The 23,040-nt window shown below is 33.2% G+C and overlaps 1 protein-coding gene across 1 annotated transcript in view; it reads right to left on the minus strand.

The window, feature by feature from the left end:
• Nucleotides 1-262: 262 nt before the first annotated feature.
• Nucleotides 263-23,040, minus strand: part of LOC129234037 (cytochrome P450 4c3-like) — a 31,907-nt gene continuing 9,129 nt past the window's right edge. Inside the window, exons 4-11 of the mRNA XM_054867944.1 lie at nucleotides 22,615-22,805; nucleotides 20,404-20,470; nucleotides 14,624-14,750; nucleotides 11,849-12,040; nucleotides 11,057-11,230; nucleotides 8,199-8,265; nucleotides 3,683-3,862; nucleotides 263-498 (exon numbers count right to left, since the gene is read on the minus strand). Of these exons, the coding sequence (XP_054723919.1) occupies nucleotides 341-498; nucleotides 3,683-3,862; nucleotides 8,199-8,265; nucleotides 11,057-11,230; nucleotides 11,849-12,040; nucleotides 14,624-14,750; nucleotides 20,404-20,470; nucleotides 22,615-22,805 (1,156 nt within the window). The 3' untranslated portion in view covers nucleotides 263-340. The remainder of the gene's footprint in view (nucleotides 499-3,682; nucleotides 3,863-8,198; nucleotides 8,266-11,056; nucleotides 11,231-11,848; nucleotides 12,041-14,623; nucleotides 14,751-20,403; nucleotides 20,471-22,614; nucleotides 22,806-23,040) is intronic.

The raw sequence follows: 23,040 nt of genomic DNA on the forward strand, positions 1-23,040 counted from the left end.
ATTTCTGCAGACTTTAATACGTTATATCTCGATATTGGGCGGACGAGGGTTTTGCGTCAAAAATGTATCTCAATATACTCTTTTGTTACCGGTTACAACTTTTTTTCATTGTTACAATATTCAAGTGGTTCCCTGGTTTAGGAATAAAAACGTCAGTTAAGTCCAGCCTGTTTTGACACCTCACCTTCGGAGAAAGAAAAAAATGTAATAGCTTCTACAAAAAAAAAAAAAAAAAAAAAAAAAACTGCAAATACACGTTTATTTTTCTCCGTTTCTGCTATTCATATTATGCAATTTTGAAAAGGAGTATTTTATTTGTTTGATAATAAGAAGACTGTGATCATCTTGGAGACAGCTGCAGACGTATGGGACTCGTGTTCCTCATGGTGATTTCCCAGGTGAAGTTGAGCAAATCTCTGTGATCGAGAGCCTTGATTCGGAAATGACGCAGAAAATAACACACAAACACTTTCATTACTGTCATGATATATCTTTGAGCTGGAAAAAAAAAAAAAACTAGTTGTATGAAAAGAGTTGAGAAGAATATATGTAACATGAGTAAGATATCTATAAGATATGTATAATCAGATTTAATGATCTTTACACATTTACTGAAAATGCGTGTTTTTACGGGACTTTTTGTTATTTCAAACTACACTAAACTTTCATTAATCTGAACCCCACGAAACCGGACTTCACTTAATCCGGACAGCCATTTAGGTGTAGGACAAAGTGAAATGGTGAAATATTTACCCTGTTTTTAGCGCCACCTACCTGGTAATATTTTAACAATGCAGTAGAACATTTATTCTATTCCAGCTAGGCAAAAATGCCGTTGAAGATTAAAGCCTAAAATAATGCAGGCCATTTTCAAAAACTGATACTCATATTGTAATACTTTGTCGTCAAGTCAAAAATTATTTTTCTTGTAAAATGATAAAGCTCTTTTCAATAATATTTTGAATATTTTGTACAATTAGTCAAGTACATACGGGTTAAAGTGGATGGAACAAAGTGAAATAGTTCATTTTGCCTACATGTTCAATTGTTTACTAAATCACCTACGTATTCATTTATTAATTCATTCATTTACATGCCTTCATTTAGTAATTCAATTATTTATTTGTTCATTCATTTATTTTTGTATTAATTCGCTCTTTTACTCACTCATTTATTTATTTGTTCATTCACGTATTTTTGTATTAATTTACTCTTTTACTCACTCATTTATTTTTCTTCATACATTAATTTAATCAATTTAATTTTTCGTTTCTTGCTTTAGTATCTTTTCATTTATGTATTCAGTCTTTTATTTACTGATTCATTTGATCAAAAATTTATTTTTTTAATCGAATAAAAATATTTTAATAGACAAATATATCTTTTTTTTTTACTTTGCCCCATGAAAAAAAATCACTTTTTTTGAGGCGCAAATTTACGGCCAAAAATAAAAAATACCATTTCAATGCTAGTTTTATTTAAAATAAAAGTTATTTCTTTATGTTCTATAATTTTCAAAACAAATTTCCAATTAATTTTGAAAAAGCTCAGTCATCTTAAATATTTCACTTTGCTTCACATTCCCCTGCATACTGTATGAACAAAAAGCGAATCAGCGCAATAATATATTTTTGTAATCCTGGTACAAACTAGGTACGCATAATATACTTAATTCCCTATTTAGCTTTATATTTTTTGTAATCCTGGTACAAACTAGGTACACATAATATACTAAATTCCCTATTTAGCTTTATATTTTATTCTCTTGAATAAGAAATACAATTTTTATTGCGTACTGTAGTTTGTTTACTTACATTGGCTCATGTTATAGGTTATTGTGTTTAATCTGTATTTTTAACCCCCGACACACAAAGGAAGGGGGTTATAAGTTTGATGTGTCTGTGTGCGTATCTGTCTGTGGCACTCTAGCACCTAAACGGATGGGCCGAATTTGAGAAACTTTTTTTTTGTTTGAAAGAAGAGTTAATCGAGAGTGTTCTTAGCTAGGTTGCGTCTTCGGATGATCCTAATTAACGAAGATTTTCATTTAAAACCTTTAAAAGATTTTTCGTGATTTTTTCAGTGAAAATATGTTTAAAAATTTTACCAAAATATAGAATATTTTTTCCCGCGTCTAATAGAATGTGTTTGGAACTTCCATATTACATAGGATACGAATTATAACGCTTTTTATAGCAGATTTTAAATACGGCTAAGCCTTTTTTCAGCGATTAGTAACTATAGAGTAAAGAAATATACAAAGAAAGGCCCCGTCTATGGTAAAAAGGAGATGAAATTGAAGCCGGAATTATGGGATACAGCGGTGCAATTATGAGTGGGGTTATGATAACAACCAAATAAAGTAGCTGGCCGATTGGTTTACATTTTAATTCATGTTGTAAAGCAATTTCGAAAACGTGCCTCACAAACATGCAACAATATCTATGGTTAAATTAACAACCAATTGAGAATCAGTAATGGAATGTTTTGAATCAAAAATGTATCTCAATATATTTAGCAAGAAGCTAAGGATCTTGGAATACAGCGGTGCAACTTCCGGCTTCAATTTCTTAGTATTAGCAGGGCCTCTCTATGTATTTTTTTACCCTGTGTTAGTAACTGAATTCATTGTTAGCCATAGAGTAAAGAAATGACATAGAGAGGCCCCGCTATACTAAGAAATTGAAGCCAGAAGTTGCACCGCTGTATCCCAAGATCCTTAGCTTCTTGAGATACATCTTGATTCAAAACACTTACTGAATCTAAATTGGTTGTTAATTTAATCTTAGATATCGTTGCAAGTTTATGAAGCACGTTTTCGAAATTGCATTAAAACATGAAATAAAATGCAAACCAATCCGCCAGCTACTTTATACGGTCCCTTTGCGAGATTGGTAAAAACTATTCTCGTGAAGCGATCATGTTATCATAAACCCTCTCATCATTGCACCGCTGTATCCCATAATTCAGGCTTCAATTTCATCTCCTTTTTACCATAGACGGGGACTTTCTTTGTATATTTCTTTACTCTATGTTGTTGGCCAACAAGGAAATTAAAAGCAATAATTTAAAATTTTTATCTGTTCCCAGTTTCTATTCACAACTACAATAAACAATAGGGGGCACTGCAGCCACTATCTAATGGGGATGAAAAAGATAAAACAAACGCACGCCGTAACTTGTAACTTGCTTTGACGCTTAGTGAATGACAGTAATTTTTCATCGTGTTTGTGGGAAGCTTTCTTTTCTATTCTTCTGAAATTACATTACACCACTAATTGTCTGAAGCCTGTAATTTACCCCAAAGAAAACACGTGTAATGGAATATTTTACCTTTTTCTTTAGTATTGTTAATCACCGCAAGGTAGCATATTCGAGCTCTAGAGTTGCGAATTTGTTTACAAATAAAATACTTGTAATTGATTTTAACAGTATAAGGCTTTTATAAAAGGATCTTCAATTTTCCCTCTAGTGTCTAGATTTCCGACCCAGTCGGGGTTTTTTAAAATTTTTAATTTTAGTTTTTGTCATTAGTTTGGAAGACCTGGATCCCCTATTTGTCCGGATATATGAGGTTCTCCTGTAGTCCATTTAGCCAGAAGGTAAGCTTCTTAGTATTTAGATGGTGTGTCTTTCCCAAACGGAAGACAATAACCTGAAGAAAAACAAAGGGGGGACTTACCAATGCAATTTCGATTGCCGGCAGAGAAGGGTATGTACGCGTACGGGTGCCGCGTCTCGTTATTTTCTAAGTAAAATCTCTCGGGTTTAAATTTTTCTGGCTCTGGAAAAAATTCCGGATCTCTGTGAAGACTGTAAAAATTTATTATCACACCTGTCCCTCGTCGTAACTTATAGTCACCTGGAAGTGAATAAAGAAATAAACAAACATTAAAAAATAATTTACGAAAAGCAATATTTTTAATCGGGAAACACTGAATTAAATGAACAAGAGATGTCGTAATAATCTCCTTCATTTTTGCATTTTCTTTTGCGGGCACTATTAATCGTTCTTATCTTATTCAGTTACGTTGTCACAAAGAGGAAAAGAAAATCAAGCAAATTGCGATGGAATTAATGGAACGTTCGCATTAATTTATGACTCGATATATTCATTTTGCAAATAATTTTACACGTTAAGGAATCATTTAATGTCTGTTTGGTGAATTACTTTAATTAGGTTTTTCATTTGGTGGACTTTTTTACTTTAAATGGTTTGGTTTAATTATTTGGAAAATTACTTATTAGTCTTGTTTCAAGTCTTGTTTCTTGTTCAAAAAAAAAAAAAAAAGAAGTACAGTGACACAATAATGCATGGTTTTTCTAAATAAGTAGTTTCCACGTAGGTTTGAATCAATCATGCTAACAATAAGTTAAACAAAAACAATCACCAAGATTAATAATGTGCCGTAACGTACCTATAACGGAAAAAAAATCGCTTCTCCGATATAATAAAGGTAACAGTTTTCAAAGAGCATCGACCGCCCTTAAAATCCTTGTCTGGAATAGTTTTGAAAATATGCATTGGAATGGGTCTAATAGCATAAAAAACACCCTTTCAAATAAGAGAAATATTCTTCAATATCACCGTTAAAACAAACATATCATTAACCCTTAAAAATAACGTTAACAAAACAAGTAAGAGTCAGATTTTTTTGAAAACTACACATCCATTAAAATCATACATGAAAACATTGACTTTTGAAAACATAATCAAAAGGGATATATATTTTAAATGCCCTGCAACAGACAAAGCCTCAATGCGTTAAAAACCGATTGCTGGAAATTTTACTTCTAGATACTCAAGCAAAGAAATGGCAACAAATGATTTTGTTCAGCTTTTCTTCGCAAGCTAAAATTAATCTCGTGCAAAAAATGGAGGAAGAAATTTCTTTTTAAAATAAATTAATTTTTATTTCGAACGCTTTTAACTTTTTTTGTTGTCAATTTTCGATGCCTGCGGCTTTAGTTCTTGCCGATATTTTTGAAATGGGGGAGGGGGGGCTTTCTAACGGTGCAAAAGCCGAAAAAATCGGTGCATTTCTTGGCATAGATGTATGTTCCAGTGGACGTATAGTTAAGTTTTTAATTAATATATCCAATAATTAGCGTTTAATGTATATAAGGCTGAAATATTCGTGATCCTCCTAAAATTTCGAATTTTTTAAAACCTGGTTCGACCCTGAACTCAAGCCCGTTCTTGAGAATTTCGCACTTTAGTGCGCAACGTTCCCCATCCCGTTTCATCCCCTTAAAATTGAAACTTCCAAAAATCCTCTCTTAGCACACGCTTACGTTATAAAATAAACCTATGCTACAAATTTCAGTTTTCTAGCCTCAGTAGTTTTGGCTGTGCGTTGATTGTCAGTCAGGGCAAGCAATTTTATATATATACAGATGAACAAGAAATTTGTCTGAAACTAACCGGCAAACAGTATCCATTTTTAGAAAAATGGAATTAAAATTACAAATTTTATTTCTTAGAGAAATAAATTTACTTTTTAATAGCTGGCAAGGAAAAAAAAAAAGAATGACAGAACTTAGAATGAAAATGAAAGTTTTTCTAATAATCAAAACATCAAAAATATGATCTTCCACAGCAGATTCTTTTCTGAGAAAAGTGACGCACTTTAAATGTGTTGAATCAATCAACCAGTTTTATGCCTTTGTAAGTATTAACCTACTCAAATATATTACGTCACAATTCTCATTAATATCTATTTTCTGTTTCTTGAAATAAAAAACTTATCCCTTTATTTTTAATTATTCTTCTTCGTCTATTTTTTTGTGTGTGGGGGGGGGGGAGGGAAGCACTAAAAATAAAAATTTTAAGTGTTAGTACTTTTTTAGTTGGAAAACGTTTTATGTTTAGGAAAAAAAAAAGTAATGAAAAACTATTCCAAACAGCTCGCTCTAGAAAGGTTTTTTGACTTATTTTTGAAAATCACACGATTTGATCAACATCTATTCGTTAAACATTAATGGGGAGCATTAAACCTTTTCAATTTTTTTAACAATAGGATGATTATGTGATTTCAATTTTAAAATCGTAATTATTGGAACAATTTGATTTTCAAATTCAAACGTTGTATGCTTCTTAATTTTACAAAAAAAATACAGCGCTTAAATTTCATAAGAAACAAATTAATATTTCAATCTCTGTGAGGTTTTCCTCCCTTCTCATCCGGAGTCGGAGTGGACGGAGTTCGAAACCCCGGAGTCGGAGTTTATTTTCCTTCCGACTCAGCCCTGGTTTTATGCCTTGTATATTAACCTACTCAAATATATTATGTCACAATATTAATATCTATTTCTGTTTCCATTATAGGTAAAGCACTTTTAATGTTGATTCGGTAGTTAACTCCAAACGAGCTCTAAATATCACCAATGGTGACCAAACTAAAACCAGATTTAAAAAAAAAAAATAAAAAATCGCCAAGTTGGCGACAAAACTTGGCGACCAAAAGACTGGCGATATATTACCAAGTGTCTGCCAAATTATAACACCATTTGAGTTTACATTGAAATTAACAATGATTTCCCCCAGAAAGATGCAAAAGACCCCTTTAGAAACACCTGAATGCAACCAAAAGAGGAGGTGCACAACTAGACCCCACTAGGAGTCTACGTACCAAATTGCAACGTTCTAGGACATACCGTTCTTGAGTTATGCGACATACATACGCACATACACACATACGTACATACATACATACGTACACATACAAAATCGCCAAGTTGGTGACAAAACTTGGCGACCAAAAAACTGGCGATATATCACCAAGTGTCCGCCAAATTATAACACCATTTGAGTTTACATTGAAATTAACAATGATTTCCCCCAGAAAGATGCAAAAGACCCCTTTAGAAACACCCGAATGCAACCAAAAGGGGAGGTGCACAACTAGACCCTACTAGGAGTCTACGTACCAAATTGCAACTTTCTAGGACATACCGGTCTTGAGTTATGCGACATACATACGCACATACACACATACGCACATACATACATACGCACATACATACATATGTATGTACACACATAAAACGTACACACAGACGTCACGAGAAAACTCGTTGAAATCAACTCCCGGGAATCGTCAAAATTCATATTTCGGGCGTCTATACGTTCTTAGGTATATATGCACGGGTGGTCGGGTCGAAAAAAAAACTCAACATTCATTCGTGGGTGAGCAAAATGGAAATTAAGGCCGATTTTTGAGTGAAATTTTTTTCGTAAATACAATACTTCCTTTTTTGTAAAAGGAAGCAAAAAGAACGGAACACGCAATCGGTCCAAGGTGTCTTTTACAAGGCAGCGGAGTCGGCTCCTTCACCCTTCCGACTCCTTTACCCCAAAATCAGGCCGACTCCGGCTCCGCAGCCTTTGTCTTTTAAACGGGCGCATAGGTTTCGTTTCATGTTTTACGCTTCGTTTCATTTTCTTTCTCGTCGTGCCACCACTTCAAAAACCTCATCCTTAAACTATTAAAATGTGTCAAATAGAAATTCGTTGACACGTTCCTGAGAAAAAAAAAGTAATCCAATTTTAAAAATCCTAAATATTTGCCGTCACAGAGAAACTTATATTAATTACGAAATTATTTATTTTTGCTTTTGGTTCGGGTAAGTTGTTACATAACGACGGAATTATTTCAGATAAAAGTTTTTTTTTTGTTCTTTGGCTGAATGACTGGTTTACAGAATAAAAGCATCCATGGGCGCCCATATGCAAAATTATAAGGGGGGGGGGGTTCAGATATTTTAACCATAGCTCAGCAGGATATTTTCCTCATGAAAACCGATTTCAGACAAATTAGAGTCATTAAAATTTGATATTCTTAGTAACTTATTCATTAATGGCTGGAGAAGACATGTTTTTACATTTTTGCAAAGAAAAAAGTACTAAAAGCAAAGGAAGTTCTAATTTCTAGGGGGGGGGGGGGGCTCGAGCCTCCTTTCCCCCAATATGAGCGCCTCTAAAAGCATCATTTTTGTGCCTAGTAAGGCCCCTTTTGCATAAAACTGTTCAGTTTTTTTCCAGGCTGAAATCAAGCTTCCTGCAGCCATCTTGAAGTAACAATAAACATTTTTAACTAAAAAAAAGTAAATAAAAAAAAATAAATAAATAAGTGGTTAATAGCAAAGGACTTGCAGCGTGAATGATTCTGTTCATTGCGGTTATGATTGTAACTTACCTAAGTCGATATTTTCTTTGACTTCTCTAGCTACTATTGGTGCCATTGGATACAGTCGCAGAGTTTCCTGTGAATGGAATAATAGTAGTAGAAAGAAGATTGAGACTTAAGTGAGTTACACAATCAAAGCAATTGGGCCGAAAATACGTAACTCGTACATCCGTCGTACACAGTTTTGTTTTACTTCATACTTTAGAAGACTTTTTTACCATGAACGACATCTTTCAATGAACTATATTTCGAATTATGTTACATTTATAATTCATTTAATTTGAGTAGGTAAGTATGAATCATAAGCATAATTTAAATTTACCAGTTGTATAAAATCTTATATAATTAAAAAATGAGCGTATGTACTTATGTATGTAACTATGTATGCAACTATGCATGTATGTCCAAGTTCCTTCTCCCGAACGCCAATAAACTGACCATCAAGCCAAGTATCGATAGATTCCTAATTTTCCCGTCTTTATGTTTGGCTATTTAACATAATCCTCCGATGATAATTAGCGGAGATATCAATTAAAAACTATTAATTATGACACTTATATTTCTACACAAAATTCCTATTTTTCTAAGGCTTTCCTCCATTCACACAAATTATTATTCAATGCTTCATCTCAACTTTCCGTAACAATGCTTTTATTAAGCTTTGTAGCGTGAAGAAAATCATTGAGCACAAAGATCCGTTGCCACTTTTGTTTCTCAAATATGAACAAATAAACTTCATGCTTTTGTTTTAAAGGCTTTTCCTATAATCGGGGGATTTAAAATCTTTACGTTTTGGTTATTTTTCCGCAATCTGCCGCAAAATTTTACTGATTTTTTTTTTCCAAGCCTGATTGTTGAACACTCGTTACTAGACATAACTATTATTTTCGAGGTACACCGTGTAAAGCCCGGCGACGCAGCTAGTAAAGTATTAAGTACTGAACTTTAAAATAATCTTATATAATTAAAAACGGAGCGTATGTAGCTATGTAACTATGTATGTTTGTATGTATGTACGTATATATGTATGTCCAAGTTACTTCTCCCGAACGCCAAATGAACTGACCATCGAACCAGGTATCGATGGCTTCGTAATCTTCCCGTCTTTATGTTTGGCTCTTTAACATAATCCTCCATGCACTAGTCTCTTGAAATTGCTAGTGGTTTACTGTCTACTTGTCGGTTTACACCTATTGAAATATAATAGCTATGTCGTAAAAGAACGTAACAACCTATCATCGAGGATTAATTGTGTTTTAAATGATGTCATTGCGCAATCAAAAATCACAACATTCTAAGCAAAAATGCCTTTTGATAATTGGAATTAAAATGATTGATACCACGAGGAAGTGATAATAAAATCATTCAGAAACAATGAACTATGAGACAAATCTGCTACAAACTTTTCGTAGAAGTCGCATTTGGTGTGAATTCATACTGACGGATCTGCAAACCAAAGCTGTGTGAAAAAAGTCATATTAATGCCTAGAACATTCCATTAAAGAATGCGTTTCACTATGGAAAAAATATTTTTGACAAATTAAAATGTCTAAAATCAAGGATTACGGTTTTCATTTTTTTAAAAAAGTAAAACATTTTTTTCCAGGTGGAATTGAATCGGTAGTTTGAAGATAGAAACATGCACCAAATTGTGAAAATTTGAATTTTTGCGGAAAAAATTGTTTGAAGCTTCAAACAGTTACAACCCCCCTCGTTACCCTTCAAACAATTTTTTGCCGCTAAAATTCAAATTTTTATATTTTGGCGCTTGTTTCCCTTCTTTTTATTTCTGTGACCTATGAATTCTTTTTCTACTTTGCTGTGATTTTTGACATAATATTTTCATAAAAAAGAAAACAAATATAAATACATCACAAGCCTTGATCTAGATATCATACTTATGTATCCATTCATTTTTTTAAACACGACTTACCATCGGTTTAGAAACCTGCAATTCGGCCGTTCCTTAGTTAGGTGTTTCCATCGGCCATCGACCATTTGAAACGAAAAATAAATCGGCCATCGGCCGTCTTCGAACCATCGGCATCGGCCCATCGGCCAAAAATAGCCATCGGTGGAGCCCCAAACAATATTCTGAAGTCAAAAATTATCGCATATTCCACGCACGCTACAATGTCTTCATTGACTGGACGATATTTATGAACCAAATTGGTTCTCCTGTTACTGCCAAGAATCAGGAAGGACGAAAAAAAAAAAAAAAATGATATCGTCTCCATTTGTATTTTATCTCTGTCATGGTTTGATGAGCAATTGCACCAAAAGTGTCCTCGATATTATCACTATAAATGACATCGTAAACTTATTTATTATGTATTTCGTTATGAAATAAGCAACCGATGTTTTAATCACAAGCTATCAAAAGATTTCGTTTTTTAGCTTTATTAAGTGACTTTTTCCCGCAATGCTACAAGACTTAGGCTCCCACGCACTATGATGCATATCGTAATGGTTAGCAATGTAAAAAATAATGCGTTTTTTACGATCGTCTGTAAATTTCAACAGAACACGCGAAAATAACGTTTTCAAAAAAGAAAAAAAATCAATGCCGTTTAAAAAAATTTATTGTTCCCCCCTCCCCCCCCCAAAAAATAAGATACCTCCACAAAAATGGCAGAATGAAAGAAAAATAATCAAGAAGATTCAAAAAGATTTATCATTATACCTTACGAGGAAAATCTGATCATTCGCTTGTCATGTGAATCTGATCGCTTTGTTTAGAATATTGAAATTGCACCTACCTCCCCCCCCCCGTCTTAAATAATTGGGGCATCTGAGAGCTCTTGACGTAAACAGTGAAAAAAATTTGTTATGAGAGTGAGATAATTAAAAAAAAAATGATTACTTACCTTAATTACACATTCCAAATATTTCATGTTCGCAATGTCTTCAAGTGCAACTGGTCTTGTCTTGTCATTATGAAAAATGGAGTCTATTTCTTGTATGGCAGTCTCTTGCACGTCTTGATACAACCCCAACATCATTAAAGTGACTGCCACAGTTGCAGTTCCAGTTTCGTGCCCCTAAAACAAAAAAGGCCCCCCCCCCATCCACATAATTAGAAAACACCAGCAGATACTAAGAGAATGATTGTTTATCAATTCCTCCGATTAACCATTCTTACTATTAGAAAAGCAGAAATGTATTGAAATTTATTATCTCTTCTCATTTAGTTATTGGTTTAGTTCAGGCATTCTCGGGCTGTCGGGATATTGCATTTAATAGCATCGTTGCAGATGCACAAATAAAAATCGGAACTGCAAACACGTGTTTCGGAGTTATCAGGAGCCATTTTTTCAATTATGAAGTGAGCTTATAGATAAAAAGTATTTGATAAAACCTCAAAAGATGTGTCAATAATTATAACTGTTTTGTGCAATATTGAAGCTGTAACTTGGCTGTCAAGAAAATGACAATTCATTAATTAGTATCTTTGTTAAACAATATAATGTATTTCATTACCCTAATTAAATGCCTTCATGATATGTCATTCAAAAAACTATAAGAAACATTTCGAACAGGTTTTTAATTTCATGTAAATTCTCAATGAGTCTCATTACTAAACGTAACTATACTTTATGAGGTAAAATAGAAGGTAGCCAACATAAAATGAAAAAAAAAAGAAATTCAACTTTACTTACTGCAGCTATAAAAGTTAGTACTTCAGATCGTAAATCTTCTAAAGTGAAAGACGGATCCAACATGTGGTGATCTAAAAGAAGTCCCATGAAACTTTTCCTTTCTCGAACATTTAATTCCTCATATTCTGATTCTTTGAAATTTGTTTTATTCCTCATTTGAGTGACCAGAGCATCTTTGCTTTTTTTAATGACCTATATAAAAGATATTATGAGTTAAATATCCGTTTCAGCAAATATAAAAACTTCAGAAATTTCACCTGAGCAAAAAAGCTCTCACAGAAAGATAAAAAGGCTCTGATTATACTCGTAGGATAAAAATCAGAATAAGAGATTTCATACATTTTTGATAATTGCAGGGTCGTATTTAAGGGGTGGGTTCGTAGGGTTCAAACCCCCTCCTAAATTTTTCAATACCATTCCAAAAAAAGCTTTTCATTATACTTTTTTTGCTGAAAAATTTATTATTGCTATTTTTTAAAAATATTATTTTTTCTCAATTTCATTTGAAAAACGAAATTATTGAAACGGAAGACATGTTCATCTCACTACTTTATATGCTGTATTTTTTTTTTATTGTAGTTTTTGCAAACATCATTTCTTACAAAACAATACAGCGTTTTTTTTTTGATTTTGAATACATGTCACTAACAAAAACATCCAAATTCTTTGAATTTGAAAGTATTGAACTGTTATTTAACATATTGAAATATGCCGAAAATATTAATTAGGAGGTGCGTATATTTGTATGCGCATACTTGAGTAAACGTATCTATTCTTTTGAGTTATTGAAAATACATCGAATATTTAACAAAACTTGTCCAATCAGTTATTTTGAAGAAAAAACAGTATTTGCTCAGATTGCTGATACAAAGCAACTAAATGCAAAGAGGGTTGTAAGTAACAAAATTAAAAACTTTAACGTAACTAATACAAGAGCTGGGAGACTCTTGTATCTGCTTTGAAGCAGGAGATGGCTATAGTAGCCTTAAAAGGTGCTACTCAGCAGCATGCTTTAGAAGAACTTTTCAATTGAAGTCTACCAACGGTTTAGACATTGCACACGTTTTTTTTTCTTTAAAACGTAAAGTCCACTTACTTTAACTGTCTTATACTCTTGAGTTAAATTGTTTAAGCTCAAATTAATGTATCTTTTCGACTTACAATGGAAATATAACTATAACTGAACAAATGTGTAAAAAAGTTATTTACGAATTGGCGAAACGACTGAAAAAAAGGTTAATGCCAAATTGCGAAGATTCGTTAGTAAGAAAGCGGGCATCAATGTCCCATATAGAGAAACCTTAATTGCTTTTGTTTATCTTTTTTTCCCCGAAAATTGAGTGAAGTTATAATGCTGGTGAAAAGAGATTACCTGCGATAAATTTTGGTTCCCGTCCATTCAAATTTTACTTCTTTTTTTTTTTTTTCGTGGTTCTTTCAGGCTTTACTTTTTAAATGTACGCCTGTATTCACCACACCCTTCGACTTTCGGTCAGACTAAAGTCCTAGATCGTAGTTAAAGTAGCGTTCCGTCCGCCATCTTGGGGGCTATGTCGCATTCTTTCTTGGTCTGCTATAATAAAGTACAGTCGAGTCCCGATTTACGCGAGGGATGCGTTCCAAGACTCCTCGCGTAAGTCGAAATTTCGCGTTGTAGAAAAAGGTATGTATACAAATTTTTTTAAAGCATACCAAATTCTTTTAGACACTTATAAACACCCCTCAAACTGCTTTAAAGCATTCCTCTACTGTACATTAAAGATTCTTACAATTAAGAACTGTATTTTTACTGTACTTAATAAATAAAAAAAGCTGCTTCCTTCAAATAAGTGATCAATAACAGGGAAAGACATAAAATGTAACTACGTGGTACGTACATCACTATGCTACCGTCGACGTACGTTTTTTTTTTTTTTTTGCAAGAAACTTTCTTTTTCTTCCCACCTTAACAAATTTTAGATGAAACATTGTACTAAGGTGCCATTTCATTTCATCAACTTTAATATTTAGAAATAAAAAAGAAAGAAAAACGCCGAGTGGTTACTTGATGAACAAAGCGATGCGTGGACTAGCATATGGTGAAGGGAAGTTCCGCTATCAGAGAGACTGTACAGGTAAAATATATTCACGAAATCAATATTTAGAACCCAATAACGAAACCGATACTTCCTTCCAAAAAAATTCGTATTGCGGACGAGGAATTCGCGTTAGCCCTAAAATTCGTTACTCGTGAAAAATTCGCGTTATAGCCATTTCGCGTAAGTCGAATCGCGTTGTAGCGGGAGTCGACTGTAGCGTGTTTTGCTTCTTGAGTGTGAATTAACATAGAGTTAATAAGCAATCACAATAAAGAAACAAAACACGCTACTTCACCATAGCAGACATAGGAAGAAAGCATCTTTAAGCACCAAGATGGCGGACGTTTCGCTACTTTATTCTACAATTCAAGGCTTTAGGTCAGACACCTGAACCGCCCATTGAAATCTTATTATTGGTAACAGAAGGCTTTCGGCGATCTGAAAGTCTAGCTGCAGGTCGAAACGTCTGGTGAATACGGGCTTAGATTTGCATCTTTAAAATTACATTAAGGGATAAGAGCAAGGAGAAAATATCCCAAAAGGATATATTAACATCTTGGTATACAATTTTTATTTCTATAGGAATATGTTTTAACATGATCATTTTCTAACATTTCTAGTTATAGGACAGTTACTTTTTTTAGATAGAAAAAAAAATGAGGGAAATAATAAAAATAATACTAGCATGTTTGATTACCTTATCAGTAATACCGACAGCAATATCAGTATATTGCTTTTGTTTTCTTCCCATTGGAAAAAATTGGTAAATGAAGTCATAGTGGGTCCAAGGTCTGAAGAGTCTATGAACAGAAATTTTAAGCATCCTGCAAAATGAATTTTATGTTAATTAAATAGAGAAAATCCAGTGTTCAGTTTTTACAACTATCATTGCTAATCAAGTATCATTGCTACTCTGACTTTTAAAACATTATTACTTTTGTGACGTTTCAAATATGTAATAATGTTTATAAAACTTTGGTTTGATCTAAGCTTAAAAATGTTTTTCCGAATACTTTAAATTACTAATGTATCATTTGATTTTTTTAAAATTCAACCACGGATTAAAAAAATGGTATGGTTATTATTATTATTATTAAGAGGAACAAATCATTTCTGGTCAACACTTGAATACGACCTGAGTATTGTGGTAACTATTAAGAGAAGGAGCAAAATTTGACTTGCATAATAACCCTTGAATGCTGTTCAGATGATGAGTGGATCATGAGATGTTGCAAAAATTGCAACAAAATTCTTTAAAGATAACTATATTTCGAAAATAAATATCAAGTGTATGAAGTATGATATCTCAAAGTATAAATGCCGTCAAAGCTTTTTAGCTGGCTTTAAACCAGAATAAAGAGTACCTAAAATTAAGTCAGTAAAGCTCCAAAACTGAGGGGCTGTTGTTAAATAAAATTTTTGCTTACAGAGCGCAAAAAGACGAAACTTGAACAACAGAATTTCTCTTGCTGTAGCATCCTGAGCGAATGCAACATTAGTCTTATATTGTTGTTATTTTTGACCGGCTCATTTTTCCCGCTCATTGCAATGAAGCTTTAATCAAATTATCTAAATTAATGCAGTACTAAATTGATAGTCAATGATGTTCAACTTTTAGATGTCAGAAATAAAATATTATATATTACTGTACAAATACTTCCAGGTAAAAAATATTATTATATTTTTTAGGTCTTTTTTTCAGTTTTGTTGACAACTAAAGCATGACACTAACGTACCATTTTGCTGCCATGGTGCTGCGGATCTATATTAGGGGTTAATATGTTTCGTATGATATCATTCCATAACATCACTCTAGCTGCGCGTGCAGTATATCTCTGAGAAGCAAACGCTCTATTTGGAAGTTCAGAACGAGCTCTCCATAAGAGTACAAAAATGTCATCATTGCCCAAATTCGGTATGATTCATCGCTAAAGATGATCTGGATCTATTCAGTTGCAGTTATATCCCATCAAACTCGACACTACTCTAAATGGAGGCAACAATGTGAATGGCCAAATAAAGCCTTTGCTTTTCAAGAGACACACTGCATTCACAGCTGGAGTGACGTTATGGGGTGCTACCGTATACGAAAAAACTGTCATCCTTAATATTGATCCACAGCACCATGACAACATAACGGTACTTTAGTGTCACGCTTCAGTTGAATCATTTGTTTCAGAAAAGCGTCAAGAGCACTTTTTTAAATTTTGAGAAAAAACTAAAAAGAACTTCCTAATTTTAAAATAAATAATGGTTTGACGTGGAAAAAATTTTAAGGTGTTCTTTTTGTATTGCAAAAGCAAATAATGATTGGGGTTACTTCTAATAAGTTTAATTTTTTTGCAAAATTTTTTAAAATTTTTGTACTTGACGGGTTTTTGCAACAAAATAAAACTTGTTACTTGAAAAAATAGTTTTTGACTATAATACCGATTTTGAAAAGCTGTTGTAGGTTGTAAATAAAAAAGCATATTATATTTATGTTTAAATTTATTAAACATAAAAGAAAAAGTTGAAATATCAGTTAAATCAATTAAAGAAATAATCGGGGGAAAAAAAAAACAAGAAATAAACGAAGACAAAAAAAAAAAAAAAAACATATCGTCTATGCATATAGGCCAAGCCTAATGTTTGAGTTTTTATTCTACTCATCTTCATACACTTCGTCGATGTTGCAGCCGGCTTGGGACGTAGGCCACTGGAGGATTTCATCAAAAAAATTCGGAATTGCATAATATTCTTTGCGCGAATATTGAGGAGGTTGAACCCTCAATAAATTGCTTAGTAACCACTTTTCCTTGGTCAGCAGTTGTAATAAAACTCTTTGCAAGTAGATACTTTTTAAAGGAATCCTATTTTCCTTCCAAATGTCCCTCCCAGAAGTTTTATCATTATAAAAACGAAACAAAAGGAGAACACAAAATTTGCTGCGGAAAGCCGCTTGCTGATTTCACTTGACGGGATTCTGAAAAAAAAAAAAAAAAAAAAAAAACCAGAGATTTCACTACAAAATAAAACCTATTAAAGCCCCCTAAAAGGCTTAATATTTGACATGTTTTTGCATCAGGCGGTGTGCTTAAAGTTAGCCATTCATAATCTATAATAATGTCATTTTTGAAGAAAATGTCAGTTGACGGGTTTCTGAAATAAACGATTCAGTTATACATTTGTTGGAACTCATGGCGGGGCTCCAAAGAGTCGTTTTTTACTTGGATAATGATAATACGGGATGACCTGATCTGTCACAAATTAAGCCCATCTGAGATCACGAGACGATAAACTTCATATCCGACGGGTTTGATCGTATTAGTGGGGAGACTACAATAACTGTGGTACGAGATGCTATGCCTCAATGCTCGATTATATTGCCTAGGGTGGTCACAAAAAATCGATTTTTGAATTTCTTCCGCGGCACTCTCCTAAAATGTGCCAATGGACTAGAAAACATGATTTCCAAAGCTTCAGCTCAATCCGATAATATTAACATAAAGTTACGAAAAACAGCGATGTTTAGCAAAAAATCGTAGTTTTTCCTTTTTAAACCCAAAACTTTTCATCCTAAGAACTTTGTTCTGATCTCATTTCATAGAAAATTTTATTTTCTCGTAATGAAATATCTTATCTATTTTTTAAACAAAAATTTAAAGAATGGCCCTTTCCATTTTTCAGGTCAGGTCATGGAAGACATCATCAATACGGAATTTTCATGCAAAGACCTAAAAGCAATACAATATTTAACTACATTTATTTGCTTTTTGTTTATTTTAATTTATATTAAAAAGGTTTCAGTTGGAAGTATTTTGAAAATTGAATGCAACAAATTGCTGATATAAAATAAAGGAACTAAGCAGTTCAGAAAAGTAAGCAAAGAGTTAAAATAACAAAAAAAAAAAAAAAAAAAAAAAATCTAATGCACTCATTCTGTTAAATCATTTTTAATAGGTTATTACTTTTCATTGACAAGTTAAAATGAGAATGGCTTCGATATGGTAAATTTTGAGGAATGTGAAAGAATGTGTCTGCATGAAGACATAAACTGTCGCTAATAGAAATTAGTTTTACACCTCTTTTTTCTACGCCATTGACAACCCTTTAACTGTTGACTACCTTTTTACCTCTGTAATATAATATTGGTTTTCACACTGTTCATCAAGGTCAGTATTTAAAAACTTTGCATCCATTTCGAATCTCTTTAAAAAGTTGAGTTTCTTAAAAAGTTTGAGGAAAATTGAGAAAATCTACTTCTTTGTCCAATAAACTAAGCTTCTTTCAGATTGAGCTGTGCTTTTGTATCCCTGTCATCAGAATTACCTTCATTATCTTCTACTTCAGATTTTAATTTTGCATCCTTTTTTGTTTGATCTTTGTTTTTTGGTAAAGTATCTTAAAAGAAGGGAAATGTAACCTTCTCTGAGTTCAGAGACCATAGATGGTAAATTATTTTAGGTGATTTTGTGCCTACATCATTTTCATAAATGCTCTTGCATTGAACCAAAGATTTTACTTATTGCAGATCTTGGTTGGGGACCAAAGCTGGACCACGGACAATAAACCATACTTTCCCGTAAATATTGATGATAAACAACCAAATATCTTCATTACTTTTTACCTCTAAACCGATTAAGGAAAGTTAATCCATGAAAAACTTTATTTTTAAAGAGTATATGAGGCAGTGAGAAACAAATGGATGCAATTCACGAAACTAAAATTTTGTTGATAACCAGTACAAATAATAGGAGAACTTCTCCTCTGCTTAAGGGCAAGAGATGGAACTAGTAGCTCTATTAGGGGCTGTTATATAACATGATTTAGAAAAAAGTTCAATGAAAGCCTTCCTAGGATCTCAACTTTAAATGCGTTTTATAAGAAACTTTAAGAAGTCCACTTACATCTCTTTGCTTCTCACTGCCTCATATGGCCTTTGTCATCCATCTATTGTGACGAATAGCGGCAGGTACTCGAAAAGTAACGTTGTTTGGAGAAATACTCCCTCAATAAGTTAACCAAAGCTACTGTTTTAAGTTCTCAAAAAGAAAGCTTGAAATTGCACCAGGATTGCTTATTTTGTTTTTAATCTTCTATACTTGCTTTGAATTGCTTCTTATCTATACCATTCATCCTGCAATTCATGAAAAATATCTGGTTGAGGACTAGTGGACGTACCTATTTTGCAAATCAAAACACTTTTTAAACCAATTTTTAAGATGTGGTAGCAAAATGCTAAATAAAAAAGATTTTTCTGTAACAACTGTTCTCACTAAACGCAGGTTTGCACTGCAGAAAGGAGCCATAAAAGGACTGTCATTTTAACGAAAGCCGTAACAAGTCCCCATCTAAGAACATAGACTACTTTCCTTAGAATCCTAGTTTTTCTTTTCTCTAGGGGCTCGAAAGCCCTTACAACACCGGAAATTTTAAGCCATTTAGCGCTGACCACCGAGGAGGAAAGCAACGTTCCGCATTTATCTCCTCAACAGCTGATGTCGATAGATTTACACGCAGTTGCTTGTTTTAGCTTCGAGTTTAAGAGACATGACTATAGAACAGTGAAATCCTGTTACAGCGAATTTCAAATTAACTAAAATTTTGTTCGTTGTAACGAAATTTTTGTAATAATGGAATTCAAGCAAAGTAAGGGAAATCAAATCGAGGCTAAAAATTTCCTTCGTTGAAACGGATATATCGTTGTATCGTATTCGTTGTAACAGGCCTTCACTGTATATATTTTTGATAATATTGCTGTTTTTGCTCTGTTAACTTAACATTACAAGGGGGTTACAACCATTAACTAAAAGAACTAATATAATTTATATGATAATGATTCCTTATTTTTACGCGATTATGAGGATGTAAGCTACGACCAGACTTGAAAAATTCTGAATAATGTTCAATAATTTTTATTAAGAATTTAGATGAAATTAAACTTAAAGAGAATGAAATTCCCTATAAAATGAGACCAAAACGAAATTTTTGGAGTGAAAAGTTTTTGTTTTACAGCTTAAAATCTACAATTTTATTCTAAAAATCGCTATTTTTCGCAACTTTAGCCTCTTCGCGGCATTTGTTAATATCATCGAAATGACTTTTTAAAAATAAAAATAAAAATTTTGCAAATCACATTTTTCAGTCTATTGGCGCATTTTAGGGGAGAGGAGGTGCCGCAGAAGGTTAGTTGAAAAAGGAGTTTTCCCATGTACCTTGTGACCACCCTAGTGTTTCCGCTAGATTTGTCTCATCAGGGATCTGAAAACTACCATTCATTTGAGTTTTTTCTAGTAATAAATAATCGTTTTGCTTTCAAATTGTAATCACTTTTTCTTATCAATGTTGCACTCACGTATGTAAAATTTTGGTCAGATTGATTTGCTGAAATGTTTGTAAAATTATGCTGTGGTACATAAAACCTGAAAAGAAAAATAAACTGGTAGTTTTTTTTTTTATCAATGTGTGGTAGAAATTATTTAATTGAAACATTACTCGTCAACTGCTTCAGCGTGCTTTTCGATGGCTTCCTTTTCCTCAAAATTGACTCCCATCGCCGTGCCTGAAATAAATATAACATTTTGTTAGTTTCGGAAATAACAACAAAATCAATAAGATCCTGCAGCAACTCTGACAATTTGATGAATTACATATGGAAAAAAAAATTAGCTGAAGAGAAATTTTTTTGAAAATAATTTTCAGACAAAAATAAAAATCAATAATTAGGACCGATAAGTTGCCAAGCTACTAATTTACCAGGCAAAATCACTTGTGAAACTTTAACAGACTCGGCGCATTTCTTTTAATATGCAACTGAAAACTTATTAAACCGTTGAAAAAGTGTAATTTAACATATAACTGATTGTAAAAAATGGCTCTTGCTGAAAAATTTACCAATTGTTCAATTTTTGCAAGTTTTGTTTCCTTTCACACCATGGTGTCACCAATAATGATAAGGCATTTCCATCTGCTTCTATCTATCTATATATGAAAAATTGCCAAATTTAAACATTTGGCGAGTAATCAGAGGTAAAGCGTGACTTCACCGTCTGCCTGAGGCAGGACATCTATCATGCGAAGCATATAAAAGATTTCTTCCATTTCTCATCGAAAGTCGTTAAACTAAGAGAATTTTCTTAACATTTAGGTACTCTTTAAGACCTTATATTTCGATTACGGGAAGACAATGAAAATTACTTTACGCTTCGAAAAATATGTTTCACATTTTTTTTATTACTATCTATTTAGATTTTCTTTTCCTCATTAGAACATTAAATACATTACCAAAACACTATTAAAACCACTTACTAACACGATTTCAAAAACAATGCAACTTCACTAAGACTTCAGTGGGCGTTAAAAACGTTTTCTCCCTCCTTTCTACTTTTTTGCACTCAGGATTAGGGGAGGGTGGCCCAAAGCGGGTAGGCCTTCGTATGCCCCCCCCCCCCCCATGGTGTGTAAGCGGCGATGCATGAGTATGTCGTGTTTACACGAACACCCCCGAGTTTTAATCAGTCCCCCCGAACGAAGCAGCAGTGAAGCGACATGGCGCAACCAGGCTTAAAATTAAAAAAAAAGACACATTTCTAAAAAAAAACCTCTGAAACTTTTGTAACTTGTGATTAGTCGAAGACCAGCTTATTTTTTTAATTGTCAATAATATTACGTTATTCTGACACCATCCACCTCCAAACTACGATAGTCATTTCGCTTGTTTCTTTTTAAATTTAAAGTTATAATTATTGAAATAAAGAAATGTGCCTTCGGGCAAAGCGGGTATAGGGTTTAATCATATATTTATTTATAATTTCTTGACTCGTGTGCTGACTTAGCTTTTCTATTTAATAGGATAAGTATAACTTTAAAAAGTTATTTTTAGGATGGCAATTAATTTGTCTATTACTTTAATCGGTATTTTTTTATGATTTATAAACAAATGTGCTGACTTGAAATTGGATAAGTACAACTTTTTTTATATATATTTACTTATAATACATATATACACTTATAAAAATGCAGGGGGGGGGGGTAATTCCCCCCCCCCCAATGCCCAAGGGTTACACCCATTGAGAAGAGATAAAATGGAGGGAGTGGAGACTTTCACTCATGAAACCAAGACCCCAAGTCACGTGATAGATTTTAAAGCAAAGCATTAGAAGGAATTAGTTTTTTTTACTTGTTTCACGCAAAACGTCCCAAGTATTCCTCGTGGCTGAGTCATGTGACCTAAGGTCTTTGAGTCAGCTTTTGCTAAGTCAGTGATTGGACTTGCTCCCACCATTTTAATTTCTGCTCTAAGGTTTACACCCTTCCAGGGTACAACATCCAAACGAATTTACGAGTTTTTAAAAAATATATAAATAATTTTTTTCCGAGTTTTCCCCCAATATTGTAAATTATGTGCAATCTATTAACGACAGTAGCATCACTAAGAATGATTAGGGGGGTTTTGGCGCAGGGTGACACTCTTCTGGGGGTAATACCCAATTGGATTTAAGAGCTCCTTAAACATATATTTCCTTTCTTTTATCCCAAATACTTGCCCCTGGTGTCGCCTATGTTACGCCCCAGAGGTACGCCCCTGGTTTAAGAATAATGTATCTTAAAAAATTGGAAAATAAAATTATGTATACATATATATTTTCAAATTTATAAGCATTTTGATTGCAAATATATGAAAAAAGAAAGGAAAATCAAACTCACGGCATATTATAAGCAAAAGACACTCTCTCACGTAGGTGTCTATGTTGATCCACGGCTCGTGGAGCTTTGACTTCACTTTATCGATGATGAGTGATGACTGTTCATCAAAAATGGGAACGAAGTCTTTTAATATACCCATGTGAAAAGAAGGGGTTAGTAATTTCCGCTCCTTTTGCCAATGATCCCCCTTTCTAAATGAAAGAGGAAAAAGAACCAAAGTCACAAAAAACATATCTTGCAACGTTTTATGCTGCGCACTATTTCACTGGCGGAGCAAACGTAATGTGCAAAAACGTACAATACATTGCACCTTAGTTATAGTTTAATAACAGTATCTTTAAAACATTGTTTATTGTATTAAGTGTATTGCAGAAATTATGCAGTGTTATCCAGTCCATGAACACCTAATTATAACATGTATGATAT

Source organism: Uloborus diversus, chromosome 1 (assembly GCF_026930045.1).
Source record: "Uloborus diversus isolate 005 chromosome 1, Udiv.v.3.1, whole genome shotgun sequence".
NCBI lineage: Eukaryota > Metazoa > Arthropoda > Arachnida > Araneae > Uloboridae > Uloborus > Uloborus diversus.